The following is a 25,124-nucleotide window of genomic DNA, read 5'->3' on the forward strand; positions in this document are numbered from 1 at the left end:
ACCACTGACATCTGGACAAATAAAACCAAAATGTTTATGCCCACCACTGACATCTGGACAAATAAAACCAAAATGTTTTTGTTGGTATAGTGTAAAAAACAATATATTTTTGCACCACACTCTTGTGTGGCTCACGGGCGGACGGGAGCCGGCTCCCATCGTTCACTTAAAAGAGCCGGCTCTTTGGACCGGCTCGTTCGCGACCGACACATCACTAGCCGTGACGTCACTTCCTCCTGGTAGCACCACAACAACACCAGAAGCTAACTCGTTAGCCTTCACGATGAGCTTGTTTCTGCCTAAATTATCCTGTAAAAAAGACATAGATGAAGTTATCAAGGGCGTGGCAGAGAAGGTCGTCGTTTTGAGGTTTGGGAGAGATGAAGACTCGGTTTGTCTCCAGCTGGATGAGATTGTAAGCAGCACCGTGAATGCGAACACCCAAACTGTTGCTCAATGTTAGCTGCGTTGTTTATCTTTTTGTTAATGTTCGTCGTGTCTGACCTTCCAGCTGTCAAAGACTGCCCATGACCTCAGCAACATGGCGTCCATTTACATCGTCGATGTGGACAAAGCTCCCATCTACACACGATACTTTGACATCAGTTACATCCCCTCCACCGTCTTCTTCTTCAACGGACAGCACATGAAAGTGGACTACGGGTAAGTTTTTAAAATGTATTTCTTTTTCACAGCAGCCATTTTGACATGAAATAGTAAACACAGGTGTTTCCAATTATACTAATTAAGGTTGTGTTCCATTCAGGTCTGACAGAGTCAGGGTGCTGCATGTTGGCTCACTGGAAAGTCTCTGCTACACTAAATGGAACTGAACCTTAATTAGTATAATTGGAAACACCTGTGTTTTTTTTCAAGTCAACTTTATTATCAATACTGCCACAGAGAAATTGCGTTTCCTTCTTATCCCAGTGCAAACAGCACTAAACATGAAATATAAAATACAAAATATAAGTGAAGATGTAAAAAATATAAAATAAAAATATAGATATAAAAATATATACAAGCTAAAAGACATCCAAGAATAGAAAAGACAGTGGCAAGTCCGGAGATATAGGCTAAATAGTATAGCAATATTGGAATTGGAATGACCCTGCTATTACATGTCAAAATGGCTGCTGTGAAAAAGGTCTAATAGTTACACTTATGTAAGATTCTCTGTATGAAATGATTCATTAGATTCGATTACATTAGATATACTTTATTCATCCCACCACGGGGAAATTTACTTGTTACAGCAGCAGAGGAAAGTGCAGCTTACACTACAGAATTAGAAAAAGAAAAAGAAAAACACAATAAACAGACAGAAATATCTATAACCTACACAATAAACACGAAATACAATCAACCTTCAAACAGACAAGTACTGACGATAAAAGTGGCATGATATATAAAAAGTGTATTGTAATGTAAAGTGACCATAGTGTAAGAAATATTGCAAAGAAAGTGACCATGATACAAATAATAATATTATTGCAAGAGTAGTGACCATGATATAAATAATATAACAAAAGTAAGTGGCCATGATATAAATAATAACTGCAAGGTATAAATGAAATAAAATAGAAAACAATTGCAATGAGACATGAACAGGAGACTACAACATGATTAGGTGGTGCAGGTGTTGTAAAGTCTGACAGCAGCAGGGATTAAGGACCTGCAGAACGTCTCCTTCTTACACCGTGGGTGTAACAGTCTGCTGCTGAAGGAGCTGCTCAGAGACCCCACAGTGTCATGTAGGGGGTGAGAGGGGTTGTCCATGATGGATGTCAGCTTAGCTTCCTAAAGCCATCTTTACATTCTTTGCTTTGTCTGACCAACAGTCCATAGCTAGCTTTTGTATCTTTGTATGTAAAATGACTTTATTTAAGCTCTTTTGGATAGTAAGGATTAATATCAATACATAGCCAAACAAACTTTTATATACCACAAATGTAGGCAATGTAACAAAAGAAAAGTTTTCCTGATTTGGTTGATAATTGTTTTGTGTTTTTTTTCTTTTCTTTTTTCTTTCAGGTCACCAGATCACACCAAGTTTGTCGGCAGCTTCAAAACCAAGCAAGATTTCATGGATCTGATCGAGGTCATATACAGAGGAGCCATGCGGGGCAAGATGATTGTCCAGAGTCCCATAGATCCTCAAAATATTCCCAAATATGATCTCCTCTACCATGGAATTTAGGATCAACACCTACTGTGCGGCCTAATGATCATAATAATGTGTGGCATCAACCGTTACTGGTTGATTAACTGACAAAAATAGCTTTCAGCCACCTTCCTATAGGAGGCAAATTATAAACAGGGCAGCACATTACCCTTTATAATTTGTCCTCTTGTTATTTTTAAATGCTCCAGTAGAGTTTTTGAACGCCGCTAACACCATGGAACATTGTTGTTATGTGTGGTCCCTGTTGTGTTCCTGCAGGCCTGTTCAAACAAACAAATACACACAATGTAATGGGCTTAGTTAAAGTTCCCCTAGTCCAATGTACAGTATTAACAATAGGTTAACAGAGGTTCTGCAACTATTCAAGTTTTATTTATTTATTGTGAAAATGCAGTGTCATATTAATGTTTCCCATGGAAAAGAACTGCATATCAACAGAGAGATGCAATGTACATGCTGTTTTTTTTTTTTATAATAAACTTTTATATTTTATATTGTAGTCCCTAGTTGTGCTTTTTATGTGTTTTATACATTAATGTAAACTGTCACCTTCTGTTTGTAAGATCTAGCAGAACATGTCTTGATTTGATCAACTTGTCTCATTACAAAAGCACATACTGTAGCAATATTAATTTCACTGAGTCCTGAGGAATCGCACTAATACTAAATATCGGAAACACATCTTGCTATAACAAAGTATAATTCAACAGCACCCACCACTTAGGTGTCACATGTCAGTTTAGGTGTACGCAAACAAAATCTTGTTTAGTCGGCACTAAACAAGATTTTGTTTTACCCTGGGCATGCTGCATCTTGTCAATGAGCACCACTAGAGGCAACATCAGCTGATGATTCCCAGTTCTCACTTAACCCAGACTACAAACAGAGAGTTGGACTTCATTCAAAGACAAAACAATTAGAGCAGTGGTTCTTAACCTGGGTTCGATCGAACCCTAGGGGTTCGGTGAGTCGGTCTCAGGGGTTCGGTGGAGCCTCCGCCCTATACCATTTGTTACAACATACCTTTGTGAGCAATCGTTTTCAAGTTGTTGTGAGTTCATGCACTGTGTTGGTTTTGTTATTTGAACAAGGTGATGTTAATGCACGGTTCATTTTGTGCACCAGTAAAAAAAATCATATTTAATTTTTTACTAAAGAAGGGTTCGGTGAATGAGCATATGAAACTGGTGGGGTTCGGTACCTCCAACAAGGTTAAGAACCACTGAATTAGAGTAATTCAGAAATATCATGAAGTAATACATTTTCCAGTGTGGTATAGTATAGAATGGACGCTTTTATTGTGAAAAACACTCGTACCGGAAGTGTCTTTTTTCCTCTGGCGGAAGTGAATGAAGCGGCACAGCAATGGCAGCGACCTTGCACAGAGCATGGTGTCCATAACAGTTTAATGAGGAAACCACCTAAAATGCTCGTATATCGACCTCTCGCAGTGACAGTTTGGTGTTTGTAGTGTCCGTTTCCACGTGTACATCATGATATCCCTCATCAAGGCTGCTGTCGGCGGATTGACCGGCGTCTGTAGAGCCACCGGTCACCAAGGTAACACAAGTTAGCTGTCGTTACAGTGACACAAACTGTGGGATCTACCTGTTTGTTTATTGGTTAGTTATTAATGATTCGCAGACTTAAAGGTTATTTTAGCCAGTCCCCAGACATATGTTACATAGTCACCTTAAAACAATGTAAACATGCATGTATTATTGAAACAGGATATAAGCATGCAGAGCTATAGTGAAGATAACATGTAGCTTCTATACACCCATACAACTATTAACATGCAGCAAAGAAGCAGGTGATAAACAGAGTAACTAACACACATAAAGTCAAACTATAAGTGTGAATGACAAGGACGGATAAAAGCATGGCCTCAAAATCAAATGTCATCTTAAGATGTTAATCCTGAGCGGTATAAAATCAGAAAATGAATCTCTCTTTCGCTCAGAGATTTGTTTGAATTCACATATTTAAACTGAGCAGTTCTATATTAGCAGTAACATATTATAGTTTTTAGTGTTTTAGGCTGAATTTTGCTCATCTTCATGCTGTCTGTTCCACAGGTCCTTTACACAGTCACTTGAAAGTCCTAGCTGCTGGCCTGAAGACATATGAAGTCCCCCCAGACTTTAGTGGTAATTGTTTTTTTATCTTTTTACACCTTTTTAAAATATATTATATGATTGAACACATTACATTGTTATATGTACACATGTATACAGTAAAGTGGAAGATGTGATGGAAATACGCACTGTAGACTTCCAATGGCCATTCTTTTTTTAAAAGCTTTGATGCTGTGTGTTATTGTTGTTACACTTGTTTTTACTTCCTGAAGATGTGGTGTTGCCGGAAAAACCCAAACTGAAGTTTATGGAGAAGGTGCCTAACTTGAAAAAGGCCAAGAAAGAGATGAAGAACCTGCGGGATATCCGAGGCCCAGCTCAGACGGCAAATAGCTTCACTACAGGACAGTACGCTATTGTGGTGAGTGCATTTATTCTCTGTAAACACAGCTGTTTAATGAAATCTCACAGCTGCTTGAAGCATTGAGGTCTATGAAGATTGTGTTCCCTACAGTATTTTATAATATATCTTGTGTTACATATTCTAACTCTACTACTGCCAAGTGCAAAATACAAAACGGTTAAGTCATTTATACGTGACTTTTTTCTGTCTCTGATGCTCAGGCAATGGGAGGGGGTTACCTTCACTGGGGTCACATAGAGATGATTCGTCTAACCATCAACCGCAAGATGGATTCTCGGACTACATTTGCCCTATGGCGCATCAATGGCCCATATAAGCCCATCACACGTAAAGGTCTGGGTCAGCGCATGGGTGGAGGCAAGGGAGCCATCGACCACTATGTGACACCTGTCCGCTACGGCCGTTTAATCGTGGAGGTGGGAGGAAAGGTGGAGCTGGGCGAGGTTGAGCATATCTTGACTGAAGTGGCAAAGAAGCTACCGTTCAAAGCTAAGGTGAGATGACAGATACTACTTTGCCAGTTGCCGACCTTAAAGAGTTTCAGTGATTGTAAGTTGTGAGCACATGATTACATAACAGCATGTTTTTGGTAAATCATTGTCACATCAACACCTCCATAAAACAGAAAATGTATTTATTGATTTCATATCTATGCAAACTGAAGAAAATTGGACCATGGACAGAACCCTGTGGAACTCCTTTTTAAATTATGACAGTCATCTAGAAAGCTCTGATGAAATCTCTCTGCAAAATTTCTGCAACTCATCTAGTTTACTTAGATGAATGTGAACAATAATATAACTGTAGTAAATATATGCATCACACTGATATTTGTCTTTGTTTACCACCATTACTGTTCATAACAACTGTTGTTAAAATACAAATGTTGAGCAAACTACTTGAAATCTTATTGTTTTGAAATGACTGCCCTTCAGTTTTTGTTCTTTGACATCTGTGCATTGCAGTATCTTATTCCTATTTACGTATTTATTTCAGGTAATGAGCAGAGAGAGCTTAGCAGACATGCAAAAGAAGCAGGCTGACATGGAGCAGAACAACCAGAACCCCTGGACCTTTAAGCAGATAGCGCACGGCAACATGCTGGGAATCAGGAAGGTGCTCAGCCCATTTGACCTTGTCAACAATGGACGCTTCACAGGCAAATTTCACAACCCGGGGAGGGTGTGACGTGCCTGAGGGACGAAACAATACAGTTTCATGCTGTGACACCATCCAGACCACTGAAGACCATTGAAGAAGCAACCAACATCTTAAAAGGCTCTGACTTTCAGTTATATTTGCTTTTGTTTTTTGTTTTTTTACACAAACATGTTAATAAATTTGACCTTTTGTTTAAGGGATTTGTTTTTCCCATTTCTGCTTAAACAGCTAATAAATTAGATTATGTATCTCACTTTCACATGAAGTTGGAGTTCATTCTGTTTAAACCGATTCAGAAAGATGTAAAAGAGACGTGCAAATTAAATGAACACAATTAGGAACAAATAATATACAAAAAATTATTTGCATAAGTACGAGAAGATGAACTTGAAAACATTTTAAAAGAAAGAAATGCAGAAGCATGTCCCTGAAAGTTTGTGGTCAAAATATGAAACAGACATACACTACATTGCCAAAAAAATTCACATTCTTGGTCAAAAATTATCCAAAACACACTCCTAAACCTTGTGGACAGCCTTCCCAGAAGAGTTGAAGCTCTTACAGCTGCAAAGGGTGGACCGACGCCATATTAAACCCTATGGATTAAGAATGGGATGTGACTTAAATTCATATGCGAGTCAAGGCAGGTGAGCAAATACTTTTGGCAATATAGTGTATGTTCAGTGAATCAGCAGATCCATACAATGACTAAGGCACACTCAATATCCTCTGAAACCAAGCCAAAGTGGGAATAAGCCAAACAAGGGATGGGTTGTATGGATTAGATTTCGTGTGTGTGTGTGTGTGTGTCCACATTTCCCAAAATGGCTTCAATCCACTGTCACTGACTGAAATAAGTCAAAGCCTGTGCCCTGCTGCTTACCTCACAGGTAGCGTCTTTGCGTTGTGACTCCGTCATTTGTTTGTTTTTCATCTCAAGGATCTCATTCGAATATATGTTATTGAATTAATATAAGTTATTAATGGGCACCTTCCCCATCTGACCCTGATGATATAACGCTAGTTTCAGCCTGAGAGGAATAGTTGCCTGACAGGTATGAAACCGGGTGAAATCGTCTCCCCGTTTGACGCATGCGTGTTGTGCGCTCAGCCGTTTGAAAACATTGCCGCGAAAAGTAGCTGCTGCTGACAACAACATTTGTTTGTTGTTTACACGACGGAAGCGCCAGCTTTTTGTTTCCCCTGCTAGTGTTACTTTAACCGCGTGTTATAACGCAGCGTTACGGTACCGTTAGCTGCTATATACCGTATGTAACCGGAGCCAGCAGCAGACATGAAGCCCGTACGCGGTTCTGACCGGGCCCCATCAAAAGCACCGAACCTAAAAAACAAGAAGAAGTCAGACAAGGCGACGAAACAAGCAACCGAGCACCAGGTAAGACACAAGTCTAAGTTAAATAAGTCTGTGTTGTTCTGTCAGTCTCCGGTTAACTTTGTTTTTCTTTTCTTAGGAACCGGTGACCAGCGACCGTGGCAAGAGCACCGACCCGAAACCAGCCCCAAAGAAGAGGAGAGGTGAGAGCAGCTCAGCGGCGTGCCCTGCCTTGTTACACGTGTAGCTACATATTCCCTCATGCGATGATAACAAACAAACAAACGGAAGTGTTGTTAACTTTCCTCTCTGTGTGTTGAACAGCTGAAGGCTCGCCTCCGGTCCAGAACAAAGTCAGAAGTCAGGAGAACTGGAAGCTGATGCCGGGGTCCTCCATCACTGCTCTGGAGAACATGCTGGACTTGTCAATACTGTGAGTGGACACTTTATTAGGTACACCTGGGAACTGCAGTGCAAAACAATCCAGCTATACAACAGCCATAAACTCTACTAATATACAAATATAACAATGTCAGATGTATAAATGTAAATATACTGAGGATGAAGTTGAACTGGACTGCATTAAATTGCATGTGAAGTAAAGTTGAGTATATGTTCTGACCTACGTATATATTGTACCTCAGTAAATCAACTTATTGCAATTATTATTCCAGATATTTTGATAATAGTGTATATGTTGACGGAAGCTGCAGTACAGAAATGCAAAGTAATCTAGAAATAGTCATATCATCTTCATAGAGATCTTCATTACAGTTCTGCAAATATTGCAGTAATTACTGGGTGATGTATTGTTTTCTGATTTCCCCCAAATTTTGGTATTGGCCTCAAAATCCAGTATGGGTCAGGCTAGAATTGTAACAGTTTCAAGCCAGCCGTTTTTCTCCTTGACAAAACTAGGAGGCACTTCAGTAAACGATAGTCAGAATCAATGTTGCACAGACACTTTGTTTTGTCTTCACAGAGAAACTATTGCTTCAATGCGGACAGAGAAGAAAGAGAGCCAGGAGCATCTGAACATTATGAAAAAGAGGTGAGCAATATTTTATAAATGACCTTTGCTCTCTAATGCTCTCCCCTTCTAGTAAATTAGTAACGTTGCACAAAGAATTATTTTTTTCTTGAATTATCCTCCAGCGTCTTTCAATGGACCAGTGTGTAAGATTTAGTGTAACTAGCCGTGAAGTTGCTGACTGCGACCCTGTCGTGACTTGTGAAACATGCAAAATACTCAAGAGGCCATAAGTAGAGCCAGTATTTAGTTTGCCCATTCAGAGCTACTGTACAAACATGGTAGTTTTTATGGTAAGTTGGATTAAATTTAAACATAAAACCACATCCATACCTGTTCATCATTTCCTCCTCAAATACTAACCTTTAAGTTTCCTGGATACCCAGAATCTAGAAATGAACGGTTCCTTTTAATTTGCGCTCTGAGACGTGATGGAAACAGATTATTTGTATCTTTTAATATAGCTTGAAGTGAGACAATGAAGAGACAGTTCATGATAGTGCAAGATAACGCGTGGAAAGATGAGACCTGAGACTTTGAAGAAGCTTGTGCTGATTCTCATAATTTCTTCAATGACTGGACTTGATCTGTCTGTTAGGCGTAGTGATGCTGATTGTGTTGAGATAGTAGCGTCTGTTCATGTATGCCGATGAACTTTTACACTGACTAAAAAAAAAACATACTTAACTGAGCATGTTTATTTTATGGTAGGTTAGACTTTTGGAGAGCTTTGTGGTATTATTGTGTTAGATTTATGGTTAATTCTCAGTTTGAATAAATGTAACATTCTTCAAAATGTTTTTAAAAGTTTGTTACTTCCATTGAGCTTCATGTCAGTGAGAAACAGTAAAGTGAGTATCACCAGTGAAAGATCAACATTAGCTAGCTAAATTCTCAATAAAAGCAGTAATCTAAAATAAACATGCACATAAAGTCCACAAAAATTACAGGGTGAAATACACATTAGCCCAAGAGTAGTTCAAAAACTCTCTGAACCACAAATCAAGAAGTACAAATCAGCTGTAATAAAAGATAATGCCCCAACATAACGATGACACACTAAAATGTTCTTCATTAAAGACATGCTTCTTTTCTCTCTCACTCACTCACACACTCACACAAAGAGAGAAAACATTTAATGACTTTCCCACTGTGCGCTGCCTGTGCCATTGTTTTGTTTTTTATGAGAGCGGTGATGCCCAGCTTTGTCAAACAGGTTGCATCGCTTGAATCTGCCACCAAGTGCTGGCTGATCTTTTCATGTTTGCTGGCAATGACCGTTATGCACATTGATGGTGGATAGGCATCTTATCACAAACATAGCTCTATAAACACCCAGTGACCCCAACACGTTAACTTGGCAACAGTAAATCCCATCATGTTGTTATATAGGAGTTCTTGTTTTGTTGGTTTTTGTTGAAGAAGAATTTTTTGCTGACCGTGCTTTGGCTTTGCTTCTACAAGCCCTCTGGAAACCTGTGTCATGATGAGCTAAGAACAAATCTCTTATCATCTGCTGGCACACAGTCTCACCACAGCACAGAAAACATGTCGACTCACATAACCAAGTTGTTTATACAGTACAAGACAAAACTCTTCACAGATTAGATTTTCGAGTATTGATTCAGATGTTTCAAAGTGCTGAACAGGGAGAAAAAAAATCTTCTCTTTGACCGTAACAGAATTGTGTCTTAGTTCCACTTTTTTCCTTTGATGAGATATTTTACATTTTAGGTTCCTTGCTCAGTGTGCACAGCTCAAAGTTCCAGTGCAGAAACAGAACGATTTGGGCCGTTCATCCCACCGCCACCAGGAGGAGTCCAAGAAGTCAGTGGTTGGAAAGAAAACTCTAAGCACTCTGGAGGTGTGAGTTACTGTGGTTTGAGGAGGAAGGCACAAATGAAATGTCATAGTTTCATTGTGATGTTTTCAAAACATTTGATTGTTTTTAAATTGCAGTTGGTTCACAATGAGTCGATTTATCAATTAGTCACTCATTTGCAACATTTTGTTATCATTTCAGTAATTGTCAAGCAAAAAAAAAAAAGATTTAACTGTGTTATTTAAAATATCAAATGTTGCTTTGGTCTCTGGGACCTAGCCTTAGTCCAGCCCAGAGCAGACAAACCGAACACTGGCTCTGGACAGGATTTTGCATGTTACCCAACAACTGTGGTCTCTCCTATATGCATGGAACAGGAAGTTGTGGTGAGGGGGGTTACAATCAGTAGCTACATCACTACATGCTGTTGTATAGAAGTCCACAGGACTCAATGTGGAATGGAGGATTTATCAGTACACTTGTCATGACATGATGCCACCTCATTTCATAAGGAGTCCTCACCGACTCGTCTGTATGACCTCAGGACAGTGACTGTTAACTGTGTCTACAAACAAGGAAACACACTTAGTGCTCTGACATTGTTATCTGACTCTGTAGAGGCTTCTACGTTACTTACCTATCTGTTGTGTCGAGGAACTGAGACTGTCCTCTGACCTTGGTTAGAGAATCAGAATGGTGCCTGCTTCCCTAAACACAAGCATACAGCTGCTCTGTATATCAAGGAGAGAAATTAGTGTCCCCATAATCCCCCATGAGATTGAAACATTTGACAACAGTGACCTCAGGACATATGCTTGACCCAGTGCACACCCCCATATGTGGTATGCTAGAATAGAAAATTCCCTCCCAGATGCCAATAAATCCTACACACTGCTGCTTTAATCTGCTTCTCTAACTGGAGTTCAACTACCTTTTTGAATAGACATAAAGTATGTATGTGTATAAAATGGTCATGGAGTTGTTGCATGATGTGGTGTTGTGTTTTGTCTGGGTTTCCAGGAAGACTTGAAGGCTGTGGTCAGTGCTGTGGAGAACGCAGAGGCGCAGATTGCCTCTTTACAGCATCGGTGCACCATGAGGAGAGACAAGGTGGAGGATGAGGAGGAGAAGGCGAAAAAGGTGCAAAGACACGATACAGAAATGAAAAGCATAAACATTACAAAAAATCCTGATGGTCTACAGTATCCAACAGATCATCTGTCAAACATTACAAGTAAAGTTAGATGTTTCTAAATCGTCTTGAGAATCTTTCACTCAAAGGGAAAAACTATTGTTACATTATTTTCACCACACAACCGTTGCTAAAAAACACCAAAACATTTTTTTCTTGTCATAAGATTTTCATAATTTCTTTGGAGTGTTACTAAATAGGACATTACATCACCATAGACTTTAGAATTGAGGTGATCCAGAAACAGAAGTGGTGGAGGGCATTTCTCCACATAAATATCATAAGAAATATCACATCACACTAGTTGTTGATCCAGTTTAACAGCTTGATATATTTATTGTATGGGATCTGATATAATGGGTGATTCTTGAAACAGTTCTGAGGCCTCAGGAAATACCAAATGTCAGCTGTAGTTTAATATGATGTGCTTCAAAAGAGAGATTTGAAGTGCAGAGTTTACCATATAAGTCAACTATTAGATGAAAGATAAAGATTTAAAATGACATTCATGCTGGGTTTTTTTTTTTTTCTCATCCTGTGTTTGCGCAGATCTTACAGATTAGTGAGCAAACTGTTCTGAACCTCCGACGTGTGCCTCCACAAAAAGATGAAACGACATTAGTGGTGAGCATGAGCGGTGCACGAAACACACTTTGACATACACTTTGATAAAACTAGTATCCGCTTAAAAAATACCTATTGCACAATAGCATTCATTTAGTTATGCCATTTTTTTTGTGAATAAGATGCGGTCTGAGCTGTGTCTGAGTGTCTGAGCTTACACTTCCTATTTTTTGTAACAGGAAAATCTATACATGTTGCAATTATTACGAAAGTCCCAGAAAGAACAGGACATCTTTGGCTCTGCACTTGACTTGACTCTGTCTTGTTTGATCTTCTAAGCAACAAGATAAACTTTGCTAAACTTCTTTCCCAAAGAATGTTTTACAAAACCATGTTTACTAGAAACACACAAAAGAATTTTTGTTTTCCTCAGACTCGGTTGAGAAAAATGGTACCAGACGGTGACTGTGAGGCCACTGCCCGGAAATTGGGTAAAATACTGCAGAAAACGGAAGCCGTCCAGGATGTCCAGGCGCTGCTTCTACAGGCACACAAACAAGCTGATCGGCTCTTCACTCCAGGATTCCCCCCAATCAGCAGTGCACCTTGTTCAGACTGAATCCTCTGCAAATTTGTCCATGCACAGGTTTGAATAAATGTTTAAAAAAAAGGACATTTATAGATGCCAGAAGTGTGTACACATTGTTTTGCATTGGTAATGCTCAGTTCCACTTTTTTTGTGGTTGTGGAACACCTGCGGTGCAGCAGTACAGCCTCACAGAAAATGCTGAATTGCTAAAATGTGTAGAATTACTACATTTCCAACAGTGGACAGCAAATTGAGCTGTAATTATTGCAAAATATAAAAGCAATTTTTATAAAATAAAGGAGGGACATTCCCATCTCCAGTTTTATGCCGTCAGTGTCTATCAGAATTAACTTTTATATGAAAATTATAAATTGATTTGCTCTTTTTTTGGTAGAGAAAACTCAGCTGTCTCTGTCACCCTTTGATTCTAAACACCAGAACGCATACACGTCATTGAAGAAATACTGTAATTACTGATCAAGACTAACTGGTTGCTCATATTTGAAATTCTCCCATGTTGGGCGTTGAAGGCACAGGTGTTGTCATGCTGAAGACATGCAGCAACTCTGACTGTGTGATCGTGATGTAATAAATGGACATCATTTCAAGAAATAGACTTTTATTTTTGTTTTAATGCAGAAAGAAAATAAATGTAAAGTGCTACAATTAATAACAGTTTTCACATGTCAACAATGAAAATAGGCGTGCTTTTTATTAACAACAATAGTAAATCTGTTTTGTACATTCACCATGAAATAATAAGCCTGTGATATATTTATTTCCTGCTTCAGTCCTAACAGTCTATAGACATACATACATACATACATACATACATTCATTGGTTCACTCGGCACAAAGAATACTAGATATGTGAACGAGGGCCTTAAACATGAGTTCAACAATGACTCAGATCGCTGTTGTATTCAGTAACACGTTCCTTGGACCATACTGAGGCAGCACATGCAAGCTTAATCACGCTTTATCTCTAGGATCTTTATGACAAACGTTGTCCCAGGGCCAGGAAACTGGCCCTGCCAACTTGTTTACAATAAAGGCGTTTTTCTAATAAACGGAAGATGATTCATAAACTTCATGCCTAATCATGACCCTGCCCTCGGCGTGCCTCAACAGAAGCACAAACATTTTTGAAGTCTTCATTCATCTAGATAAATTCATGTCCACATAACTTTAAAATTCTGAAACACTGGTTCTTGTTTTTCACTTATGGTCCACTTGACACCTCTATAGCGCTTAAGAGTTGTCTTTGACACATCCCATCCATTGGTGATACATGTCATGTTAGAAAGTGTTCGTGGCATGGGGAAGTAATCAAAGAATGATTCAGCACCAATCACCTTTGCTTCAATGATTATATCTCTAATAATGTCATTTACCTATTTCTCCATTTGCTTTGGCTTTGAAAAATACTAGTGCCTTTTAAACTTTACTTTATTTACACAGCTCACTTTTTGGGCGATATAAGCAAATTTCACAAATGGAGAAAACCAGTTAAAAGTAATTAATACATTTTTGATTGATCAACATTTATGATTGTAACTTGTAAAATCATTGACCTGTCATTGACCTCTCATCTATAGCTGTGAGTTCTTAAGTGAGTTTTTAAGTGACTTCCTTCGTATGGACTCTGAGGAGTCGTCATTGAAAAGCCGTTCAATGGTGGAGACAAGTGAAGCTTTGATAGCACGACTTAAGCCTCGGGCTGCAAACACATACAGCACAGGGTTAAGACCACTCTTGAAGTACACCAGGAACAGAGAGATGTATTTGCCAATAAAAGCGGCTTTATGCAGCGCAGCACTTTCTTTGCGTCCGTGGGTCAAGGCCAGCAGAAACCTACAAACAAAATATGGCACCCAACATGTAAGGAAGAGGAGCATGGTGATGAAGAGCACATGGTACATCCTGGTCATCCTGCGGGCGGTTGAAGGGTTGAGGGTGGAAGTAGGTGTTGATGGTACTGCTTGCCGAACGCTGAGCATAACAGCCAGGTTACTTCCCAAAAACACCAGCAACGGCAAGATAAAACCAGCTATCGTTTCTGTGAGAAACAAGGCCATGTCAAACTTATTGCTCTCCAGGCACTGGTATGTCCCGTTTTTTTCCACAAGGACAGCGCTGTGGAGGTAAGGGGCAGACAAGACCACAGCTAACAGCCATAAGAGACCACAGGCCAATGGGACAGCCCAGGAGGGCCGTCGCAGTCGAGCCCACACGGGCCTCAGCAGACATAGGCATCGCTCCAAGGCCACAGCACAGAGGAGGAAGGCAGAGGCGTATAACCCCAATCCTCGCAGGAACATGATCAGGTGGCAGAAGACACGGCCAAATGGCCAACTGTAGTTGTAAGCAACGTAGCCCAACATGAGGGGGCTACGCAGGACCAACACCAGGTCGGCCAGGGCCAGGTTCAGGACATAAATACGGAAACTGCTAGCTGCACGGGTCTCCTCACTGCTGCCTCTGCGAACCAGGTGACGGTTATGCCGCATTCCGAGTGCCCAAACCACCAGCATGTTCAGAGGGACCCCCACCTGAGGGAACAAAGAGGACCAGACCTCAGTTACATGGTTGGCAGGATGACAAAGTTTTTAAGCAACAGTTTGACATGTGGTCAAACTTATTTGCTTTATTGCAGACAATTAAATAAGAACATCAATGCCAGTTTCACGTGTGTTACATAAATATGAAGCTACAGCGAGAAGCCAAGTAGCTTAGTAGTCTGTCCAAAAGGAACAATATCTGCCTGCCAGCACCTCTAAAGCTCCTTAATGAACACGTTTAGTCTTGTTACAAAAAACAAGTATAATAAAGATGACATGTCGGATTATTTCTTGGGCACGCTCCAGGAAATCACTGCTCCCAGCCAAGAAATTGTCTAACACATAACCCTACTGTAAAATCACAACACACGAGCACACAAACATCTTTATGATGCCACTTTGTCAGTGTTTCCAGACCTATATGCAATGCTAGTGTACAATCTCCAGAGCCGTGAAGGGTTTCTCACCAGGAAGATGAGCAGAGTAGCTGTGATTTGGATCCCTCTCACTGCCTCATCTTGCCAAGTGCTGCTGGAGTTGGTGGGAGGGCCGAGAGACCGCGTTCCATTTATATCAGCCATCGAGGTTCGAGCTGAAAGACAGAATACGTTGACTTGATGTCGCAGGTGTATAGGTTTACTCTTGTGAAAGTTCACTCGAAATATTAAATGTCACAAAATAGAACCCACTGACGAAGATGTGACTGTTCATGCATTTCACATTTCTGTGGTCTGAAACATAGATAATGTCCTCATCACACACCAGCACAATACCACAGTCTTCCTTCCGTTGTTTTGCTTCATTGCAGAGAAATCATGTCATGTCATGGCTAATACATACAAACATTCATGGATAAAAGACCAGAGGGCATATCACCACAGTCTGTTTCATGTCATCTTTTAGTCACTTAAGAGGACATGACATGGACTTGCATCCATTTGCTGCACATCACACAATGGTTAACCGCACAATAACCAGCTTTATGTCCCACCACAATGTGATTAATATAAGTGCACACATACACAAACACATTGTACTTGTACAGTCAGGTATCAGCATTAATGATTACAGAGAAAGGAATCTATTTTTCCTGCAGCCACATCTGCCCCCAGGGCCATGGTTGCCTAAAAGTACATCTAGACCGGACCTGTTCATGTGCTGCTGGAATGAGACCAGCGTGCATGCAAACACTCCCGTGTTCATGAACACACCTCCGCAAGCAGCAGCAGCACTAACCTGTGTCAAAGTTACTGATAGCAGCCGTTGTTCCCTGATTAAAAGCTGAAAAACAGTCAGCCTGAGTCTTGAGGTCAGTGTTTAAAAAAGGTTCCCTCACATGATTTGGACGTTAATATAAAGAGTTAGCTTCTTACCTTTTTATTTGTCTTGCGTGTGTGTGTGGAAGAAATGGAGCAGGAGATAAAGAAAGAAGGAGTGCCTACTTACTGTTATAAGAGCAATCTCTCTCTCTCTCTCTCTCTCTCTCTCTCTCTCTCTCTCTTTCCTGTGTGTGTGTGTGATTGCAACACACACTCCTTCCTATGAACCATCAGATCAGAAGCATTAGTTTCGATGATATTTTTTAAACAATCAAATGACATTTCCTCTGAAATGCTGCAGTCAACATTAACTTTTGAGGTCATTAAATGGCCATGTGAGCAAAGTTGTACATTAAGCTGACATTCATTTTCTACCTGCTAAGAAGTGGTTAACGGTTTTGCTTTCAGATTTTATACAGTTTCCTCATTAGCGGTGAATGTTTTGTGTTTTCTGTTCTTTATTCTTCCGCTTGTTCTTATTGTAAATGGTGCCACATATCTACATCAATAGTCTAAAGAATTTTTTGCTCACTTTTTATTTGTGTTAGACATCCTGTCCTTGAACTGAAGATGCTCCAATTACATGACCAAGTACTTCCTAAGCCATCATGATGCACAATATTTTCTTTCTTTTTTGTTTTAAAGACATAAAATCATGTTTTTCTTAAATGAAGTCTGTGAGAAAAACACAGGGTGGCATGACATTATCAGCTGTGGTTTTAACAGGAAAAAATAAAATAGCTTTACAGTCTCGGTTTCATCGACACATGCACAAATGATTGATCACTGCATGTCGAAATGTATCTTTTAGCTGACAGGGCAAGAGAAGTTCAACTAAAAAAGAAGACAGAAATCTATCTTTACTAATCCTTGCGAAATGTGTGCATGATGGGTGTATATACTCAAAAACCTTTTGGGCCATTTCCTCATGTCTCTCTGATTAATTCTATCTAATTTAGTTAGACTTGAGGAAAGAGAGCTTGTTACATTTCCAAATGTTCAATGTTTCAGTACTTACTGCATAGCATGCTGTTCTCTAATAAGGTGATTAATCACAAAAATCATATCAACACACCAAGATGACACCTAACAGTCCATTAACAGTACCCGGCCATTGCAGGGCCTCAAACAGGAAGGAAGTTACTACCAAGCTTAGAGTGTCACAGAGTCTCTGCAGCAGGTTTCGATAAGTCGACTTGCGAACAGCATAGGACGTCTAGTCGAGCTGTAATAGATGGTCAAGGATACATGACAAATTATTGTAATTTTTTAGGGAATAGATATTAAAGTGGAAATGTGGAGAATGAAGTCGAATCTTCTGGTCCATCAAATCACGTTAGCACAGCAGCCGGCACCTTTTTCAAGTTTCTGTGGTTTCTCTTTCAGAGCAAACCCAAATTTTTGCACAATCTCTTCAAACTTCTCGTATTCACTACTTCAATGCTCTAAAAGAAAAATTATTTCCTTTACTTAAACTGGGTCTGAAGTACAATTTCACCAATTCATCTATACAAGGTATAATGCTAGCAGTTTGATTTGTTCTTAAAAATTTGTTGTTTCAAGCTTTATTTTTGACAGAGACAGCTGAAGAGTGACAGGAATGTGGGAAGAGAGACCGTAGCGTAGAGAGGCAGTAGCTCAACTATCAGAGCGGTTGCCTCCAGACCTTTTGAAGTATGTGGGTTGAATGATAGTGTAAGGAATGGATGATGTATCCTTGATGTCACCCACAGGTCTCTAAAGAGCTGTTATCAAGTTCAGTGTGTTGGCTCCGGCCACCACCATCTTGGCAGTCCTGCCTGTGACACTAATGTAAAAATCAACAAAGACGTGGATCATCTGTCGGGTGAGTTTCATAGAAAACCATGAGCAGGTAAATTAGCTGCAGAGACAAAAACATTTTTTTTTGTACCAGGCTGTAAACATGTTTATTTCTGCTCTGAAGCTGGACATTTTAATATGGGGGTCATGAACTGCAGTTTTTAGCACTTCACAGATTGAGTTTCCTGTGTCATATGGTGATGGTCTGTGGGCAGAACAGTTCTCGTGCCACGCTGTGATGCAGTCTGTCAGCAAACTCTCAATGTTGCACCTGAAGTTTGTGGAGATGGTGGCATGCATGCCAAGTTTCCTCAGTCTCCTCAGGAAACAGAGCCTCTGGTAAACTTTCTTGACCAGTGTCTGTGTGTAGTGTTCAGGAGAGGTCCTCTGTGATGTGCACACTGAGGAACTTGAGAAGTTGTTGACTCTTTTCCACCTCTGCATCCCCAGTGTGTATGGGGAGGGAGATGATACTGGCTATATTGTTATCAATGACTCCCAATTAGAAATACCTAAACTAACATTAACTGGACACACATCTTTACGGTATCCGGATGTTGAGTAAATAAACAGCAGTGATGCTCACTGGTATGTTTTCAATAGTTTTGGACAACACTGGAACTCTGTGGCACCGAGTCAGTATTAATCGTATCCATTTATTGTTGGTTTTGGTCAGACAGGATCACTGAATATGCTCACAGTTCTCCTTTACCATGAAAGATTTTGATGGTGAATGGATGTGGTCCAAGGCCACACCATTTATGAGGTTTTCATAAAGACTATGCAATATTTGCCTTTCAGCAGTAGATGGCAGTGCTGCTCATTTGGTAAACGACGAGGAACTCTAATTAGTCATCAGTCTCTTCCTGTGCTTTTTATCAATTTATTTTTTTTTTTTAAAGGCTGGGTTTTGGGGGGCTGGACTGGAAAATGACTCTGAATACACGAGCACCTTTAAATGTCTAGAATCAATGAGACAACGTTTTAGTCATTTTAGGGGATTTTATTGTCACATTTGACAGATTTGTGACATTTGATGACTAATCAATTACATTTTATAGATGTCTGTCTACAAATGGAACTTGGAAAAAATTAGTTTTGCTGAAGAACATTTTATCAGTCACTTTAAAGCTAATTAAAAACTGAATACCAACAGAATCTTGGTTATTAGAATGTAAAGTGCAAATTAAAGTTTTAAGCTTGTTTGTACAGTTATTAACACAAAAAACAAACAAAAAGAAAGGAACCCATAACTGCAATTCCAATGCTTGTTTGTGACTTAATATTTAACCCAGAATAGAAGCATGACACCTTTTCATACAGAACATCATTTCACAGACACAGACATTGAATACAAAACAATCCACTTATAGCAACATGTTTTAATGTGGAGCAATATTTGACTGTTTTAATAAATACACATGTTCATGTCACTACAGCCAGTGGTAGAAAATAGCCAAGTACATTTACTCAAGTACTGTATTGTGGTATGAATGTGCGTACTTTACTTGCTCTTTTTGTTTCACACCACTACATTTTCGAGGGGAATATTGCACTTTTATCCCCTCTACATTGATTACAAATGAAGATATTTGCATACAAAACATATGAAGAGATTAGAAAATTAATTAAAACTCTATTGTTTATTAAATACATTTAATGTTTTTTAGTTTTTCATTTAAATTGATTAGATTTTCAATCTTTTATTCTTACATCAGCTGAATGGTTTTTAACATTGACACTGACAGACAAAAAACTCAAAGCATCTCACATCCATAAAGGAACCGTACTTATAAAGGCCATTCAACATTTCTGATAGATTTACTTTATATTCATTATGCTTAATTGTGGGTTTAAACATGTAATGCTCTTGAATACTTCTGGATACAGAGTGGAGGCCACTTCATTTTGTCCTCTCAATCTCTCTGGGCATTTGCCTTGATTGATTAAAAATGCTATGATGGTTGGCGGCCACTCAAAGGAGCAAAATAAGAATGACAATAATAAATTAATTAACTGGCTTTGTATGTTTTGAACTAATGTCTTTGAGAAATGGATCAAATTAAGTCTGAAAAAGAGACAGAGGCTGTTTGTAGCTGCAATGTTGTCATGACAACCAGTTTCCATGATATCAAAGTGGCTAAACCTCGTTCAAAGCCTTTCATACATGAATATGTGCATGTGCTGTTTTAAGTATTTTATGTTTTCTTACAAAAACCCCCAATTTGCTCTACTACAGTTAAAAAGTTCCACATTATTGTCTGTTGAATCTAATTTAGACACTGATTATCGCTTATCATTGTACTCAGCTGAAATCCATACCGGTACAGATAATGTACTAGTGTGACTGATCATCTGGGTAAAATGTGTCAACATGCACTAATGTTATCATTAGCTGTTGTCTAATGGCAGCTAATCAGTTATCAAATATGTTGTTTTACCTTGAAATATGACTCGATGTACCTCCAGATTTTCACCATCCATTGTCTTTTGAGTTCCTGATCAACCAGGAAGTGGTGAAATGATAGCAATGTGTCAAATGCCCTACATATGAATAACCCACCCTGAGCAGAAAATGGACGCTGTGCAAATATGATGATTTTAGGTGGCTGAACAGATCCAGATACAAATAATGGTGCACTCACTCCACCCTACATTGTCCCATTCTGAATCATTAAAAAATGATTTTACTTAAAAATTACTAAATAAAATTGTTTCTTGATACTTACATATTGACTTAGTTAAAGCAACACTGTAACTTTTCTACCATAAAATAACATTTCAAATTGTTCGATGCCGCACATACTTCCAATCAGGTAAACGATGCCTCTGTCGTTCCCACTCTGTGAAAAGTACGTAACCTTTAGAGCTCTAAGTCACACACCGCCAAATACTTCTCTTGTTTTGGATCATATTTCATGGAGAAAATGGTTTTCTGGTTTTACCTCTGATGTCCTCCGGCTGCAGTGCTTCAACTCTCTGTTATTTACAGAGTTTCCTGTTGGACAGTGGAGTGAGTTACTGTGAACTATAGTTGCTGTTAGCTAATGATTGCTCTGCTTGTTAGCCGGGCTGACCAGACTATGAGCTCAGAGCACTGGGGGCAGTATTAGTGTTTGTATCAGTATCACAAGCGTTGTTTTGGACCACCAGGAAGAGGAGGCGGGTGTTATATTGAGACTGGGCACACTAAATGATAAAAATACCAATTCTTTACGTCATGTTGCTTTAACTCACTCACTGACTTAATAACTTACGGAGTGACTAAAAGGTCCAATGTGTCACATTTATGGGGCACTTTATGGCAGAAATAGAACATAATATGTGCAACAATATGTGCGTGTGTGAAAAAGAAAGAGGGAAGGAGAGAGACAGTCACGTCTTTATGGAAGTGTTACTTGTTTTGCTGCTGTTCAACAATAACGAACGTGTTCGGAATTTTTTTCTGTTATTTTATCTGAGATCTTCCCATCATTGTGGGTGGGGGAGAATAAAAAAGAAACTTGCTTCCAGTGAGAGGAGCATCCCCTTGGAGAATGTGGTGGCCTACAGCTCTGCTACTATAATGTGCATAAATAATGCATAAAGTTGGTGGTTTGTAAGTCACCTCTGGTTGGGTTGGGTCCAATTTCCTTTACTTACTGGGGGAAAATACCATACATTTTTTGATTGGCCAATAGCCCATCTGAGTACACAAGCCCGATAGCTCACTGGCATTTCATTTAATACATTTCAGTATAGTTTTTATTGCCAAGATCTATTTTAGCTTTAGTTAACAGAATCTTTATTTATATTTGACCAGCGCTGCTGATTTTGATCTGATCTTTATAAACTCATGAGGAAACTGTTTAGTGAGCCAATAAATTACATGAGACGTTGCCTTATATTTATATTAGGTTCAGTGCAATTGGATTGTTTTATTCCAGTAAATGATGCTTCCCCTGCTGGCCACTAAAATATTGCAGAAAATGATATACTGTTAAACATGACTTACTTAAAGAATCAGTGTGTAAGATTTAGTGGCATTTAGTTAGTGTTTGAATGATCCTCCTTACCTCACCCTCCCGTTCCTAGTGAGAAACTAGGGTGGCTACGAAACCGCCCTATGGAGCCAGTGTTTGGTTTGTCCAATCTGAGCAACTGTAGAAACATGGTCTTTCAACATCGAGGACCAGAAGATGTACTATGGGCCACAGGGAATGTGGAAAGTGTGAGTGGCCAATTGGGCAAAATTGGAAATAAGGTTGAGCAGCAATCCAGGTCTTTAAAACATCCATGAAGAGGACATAGATAGATTTAAAATGTTAATTCTAAGTTATAAAAACAACAACAATTTTTTATTTGAGCAATTTCTACTATATTTTGCAATTAGGCAAATATGTGTGACACACTGAACATTAGATAACCTGATGGTTGAACAACTAACTTACTTAACTCTGACTTACTTAACACAAACTTACTTAACCCTGACAGACAGAGTTACTTAATAATTACTTAACACTTACTTCCATACATACATACTACATAGATGCACACTGCAAACTGCTACCGCTTTTTAAAGTAATTATTTATAGCTCTGGAAATTTTGCCTTTCGGTTTTTAGTGTTTTACACAAGTGTGACATCACCTGTTGTGGAGACAAAACACTCTTTAGTTTCTGTTTGGAGGCAGTTTACAATACTAACCTATTATGTAATAAAATATCAGAGTGTGTGGTAGTTAATGACAAATCCTCAAAAAGACAACCCTTATAAGAAGAAAGTGATATTTTGCAAGTAGTCCTCTTGTTTAAGTAAACACGATGAAGTTTATAGATTAGAATGGAATCAGTCAATGTAGACTTGCAGTTCCAATAACCAAATGATTGAGAACTGTATGAATATTAAAATGAGTTTGTGGAATTGAATCATAACTAGCGTTGGTCTTTCCACCTTTGATGCTCACCCACACTTCTTTTAAACCTGCTAATTTTAGATGCCGGGGTTTTAATCGGGGGAAACCGAAATGCTTGTATGTCACTGTGAGAAAGAGAGCAGGAATGAAAGATAACTCTGCTCTGTCTCTCTTTGTTGCTCACAGTATACTGCTAAATATCACATGTTTAATATTGTTCTGGAGTAAAACAGAAGCTGCTTCGGTGTGAAACAGGTGTTGGTAATGATATGAAGATAAATCTATATGTCTTCCGGAGAATAAAAACGTCAACTGTGTCGTCTGACTCTGTCAGAAAATTTCCTTGCGGTGTCACATGTGTCACACTTAGCGCGACACGCAGACAATACACGATGACGGCACAGAGAGCTGGAAATGTTATTAGATCATATCAGCTGTATGACTGCTGGGCCTCTCATGCATATCCCACATATGACAGGAAAAGAGTAAGGTTGCCCACGTGGAAACGCTGAAACAGCCTGCACTGTAGAAACAGAGAGAAAAAGAAAGTAGTGTATGTGTTTGTCTTTTGACTAGACGTAAATACAACTCATAAAATCCTTTTTGCTCTAATGAGCAAACTTTCAGATGGGCTGTTATTTCAATCTTCTTTGGCAGTAGAAGTCATAAAAGAAATTAAAGTAGGTGAGGTGTGAGCAAAGGTGATCATGGTTATAAAGGTCTTTGTTAAATATTTTGTCCCTTCAGCTGAACTTCGAGAGAAATTTTATATCTGCTTTCCCCCGGAACACCGAAATATGATGTCACTTTCTCTGTCTCTCAGCTCATATATTTTTTACATGAAGTTTTCAGACACAATGCACAACCTTTGAAATGAAAAGGGAAACTTGTAAAGCGACTTCCTCTCTAAATTTTATGATCTGTAAGAGGAGGAGACAGAAAGCCAGACAGAAGAAGTAAAGGATTGCATCCTCAGCTGGCATATTGCACATTGTGAATTTCCAGTATGCGAAGGGGAGGGGTGGCGGTGGGGGGAGGGGGGGTCCCTACCGCATCTCTGCTTCTTCCCCCACCTCCTCATGTACTTTCAACCTTTTCCCTTCAGCTACTACAACGTCAGCCTGTCTTTTTTTTCACCGTGTTTCCTCTTTAACACGCTCACAGGAATGTGATGTGCTTGACACACTCGTCCGTCGCTTGAGTCGAAGAAAAATGGTTTGCGTGAAGCTTAGGAGAGGAAGAAAATGCCTCTTCTCTGCTGCAGAAGGAAGGGAGGGATGGTTGGGTAGAGGGGTAAATTCTGAGAATGAACGGGGAGGCACCTTGTCTTCTGTGAAACCAAGCAATATGACTTGGTTACTGGGTTACCACAAGCAAACACTGCGGGCAGCGAGATTCTGGGCCAGTTTATAGGCGGAATCTAAGATATGTAACGAGGATAGTGTATAGGATTACAGTCATTTAGTGGAAGAGGGTCTCTTTCAAAATCCCCGCTGGTGACACTCCCATAACCGTCATTTCATTTCATGACCCTGCACAGTCATAATGATCCATGACTGTACAGGTGGCTTGACAAGAACAATTGAAGGTGTGAGGAATGGCGTGAAAATGAAAAGAATGTGAGGCAGGTTTAACATTAATTTGACTGGAATGGTTGAAATGATTACAGATGGAACATCTATTAAAAGTTCAACATCCTGATCCAAAGCAAACTATAACCACTGACACGACTGACCTACGTATCTGAACAGCTACTGGTTTGGCACGATTGCCACAAAAATCATTACAGATTCCCACAGTCCAAGAAGATGAATCCACTTCAGCAATCACCAGAAGGTCAGATTTTTCAGTTATCCATTGAAACTTCTCAACATCCCTGGGATGGATTGGCACAGATGTTTATGGTTCCCAGATGATAAATCCTAATGACTTTGGTGATCTTCTGACTTTTCCTTTCTCACAACTGTGAGGTTAACATTTGTTGTTTTGAGAGAAATTTTGCCGAAACCATTGAATAGATTGACATTTCCCCTTCAGGATCATGTGGTGATTCTTTAATTCCCCTGAATTCCCCTAGTTTAAGGCCAGACAGCTCTGAAACATTCCCACCAGTCTCCATTTCAGTTGTGGGTCTTGACAAAAAATATTAAAT

The 25,124-nt window shown here is 39.4% G+C and overlaps 4 protein-coding genes across 4 annotated transcripts; 3 read left to right on the forward strand and 1 right to left on the reverse strand.

The window, feature by feature from the left end:
• The first annotated feature begins 186 nt into the window (after positions 1-186).
• On the forward strand, positions 187-2,574 carry txnl4b (thioredoxin-like 4B). Its single transcript, XM_010735440.3, has 3 exons — positions 187-415; positions 512-663; positions 2,035-2,574. Exons 1-3 carry the CDS (start codon positions 284-286, stop codon positions 2,198-2,200), a joined length of 450 nt encoding a protein of 149 aa, XP_010733742.1. The 5' UTR covers positions 187-283; the 3' UTR covers positions 2,201-2,574.
• Positions 2,575-3,513: 939 nt separating this feature from the next.
• mrpl16 (mitochondrial ribosomal protein L16) lies at positions 3,514-6,044 on the forward strand. The gene is made up of 5 exons (XM_010735452.3): positions 3,514-3,745; positions 4,264-4,335; positions 4,536-4,684; positions 4,888-5,181; positions 5,684-6,044. The coding sequence occupies exons 1-5, from the start codon at positions 3,679-3,681 to the stop codon at positions 5,873-5,875; spliced, it is 774 nt and encodes a 257-aa protein (XP_010733754.1). The 5' UTR covers positions 3,514-3,678; the 3' UTR covers positions 5,876-6,044.
• Positions 6,045-6,901: 857 nt separating this feature from the next.
• On the forward strand, positions 6,902-12,791 carry cenpq (centromere protein Q). The gene is made up of 8 exons (XM_010735465.3): positions 6,902-7,244; positions 7,321-7,384; positions 7,506-7,614; positions 8,164-8,232; positions 9,946-10,075; positions 11,054-11,173; positions 11,775-11,849; positions 12,223-12,791. The coding sequence occupies exons 1-8, from the start codon at positions 7,143-7,145 to the stop codon at positions 12,406-12,408; spliced, it is 855 nt and encodes a 284-aa protein (XP_010733767.1). The 5' UTR covers positions 6,902-7,142; the 3' UTR covers positions 12,409-12,791.
• A 189-nt stretch (positions 12,792-12,980) lies between these two features.
• On the reverse strand, positions 12,981-16,433 carry LOC104922602 (C3a anaphylatoxin chemotactic receptor). The gene is made up of 3 exons (XM_010735476.3): positions 16,313-16,433; positions 15,407-15,531; positions 12,981-14,930 (listed from the first exon to the last, which is right to left on the reverse strand). The coding sequence occupies exons 2-3, from the start codon at positions 15,518-15,520 to the stop codon at positions 13,971-13,973; spliced, it is 1,074 nt and encodes a 357-aa protein (XP_010733778.1). The 5' UTR covers positions 15,521-15,531; positions 16,313-16,433; the 3' UTR covers positions 12,981-13,970.
• Between the last annotated feature and the right edge of the window lie 8,691 nt (positions 16,434-25,124).

Source organism: Larimichthys crocea, chromosome VIII (genome assembly GCF_000972845.2).
Source record: "Larimichthys crocea isolate SSNF chromosome VIII, L_crocea_2.0, whole genome shotgun sequence".
Lineage (NCBI taxonomy): Eukaryota > Metazoa > Chordata > Actinopteri > Sciaenidae > Larimichthys > Larimichthys crocea.

Bases quoted from the DNA above. Each gene is read 5' to 3' on its own strand.
- LOC104922602 (XM_010735476.3), bottom strand. From the start codon at position 15,520: ATGGCTGATATAAATGGAACGCGGTCTCTCGGCCCTCCCACCAACTCC. The intron at 14,931-15,406 runs GTGAGAAACCCT...TTGTTCCCTCAG, and splicing joins CTACTCTGCTCATCTTCCTG to GTGGGGGTCCCTCTGAACAT.
- mrpl16 (XM_010735452.3), top strand. From the start codon at position 3,679: ATGATATCCCTCATCAAGGCTGCTGTCGGCGGATTGACCGGCGTCTGT. The intron at 3,746-4,263 runs GTAACACAAGTT...TCTGTTCCACAG, and splicing joins TAGAGCCACCGGTCACCAAG to GTCCTTTACACAGTCACTTG. The intron at 5,182-5,683 runs GTGAGATGACAG...TATTTATTTCAG, and splicing joins AGCTACCGTTCAAAGCTAAG to GTAATGAGCAGAGAGAGCTT.
- cenpq (XM_010735465.3), top strand. From the start codon at position 7,143: ATGAAGCCCGTACGCGGTTCTGACCGGGCCCCATCAAAAGCACCGAAC. The intron at 7,385-7,505 runs GTGAGAGCAGCT...TGTGTTGAACAG, and splicing joins AGCCCCAAAGAAGAGGAGAG to CTGAAGGCTCGCCTCCGGTC. The intron at 7,615-8,163 runs GTGAGTGGACAC...TTGTCTTCACAG, and splicing joins ATGCTGGACTTGTCAATACT to AGAAACTATTGCTTCAATGC.
- txnl4b (XM_010735440.3), top strand. From the start codon at position 284: ATGAGCTTGTTTCTGCCTAAATTATCCTGTAAAAAAGACATAGATGAA. The intron at 416-511 runs GTAAGCAGCACC...CTGACCTTCCAG, and splicing joins GTCTCCAGCTGGATGAGATT to CTGTCAAAGACTGCCCATGA. The intron at 664-2,034 runs GTAAGTTTTTAA...TTTTTCTTTCAG, and splicing joins CACATGAAAGTGGACTACGG to GTCACCAGATCACACCAAGT.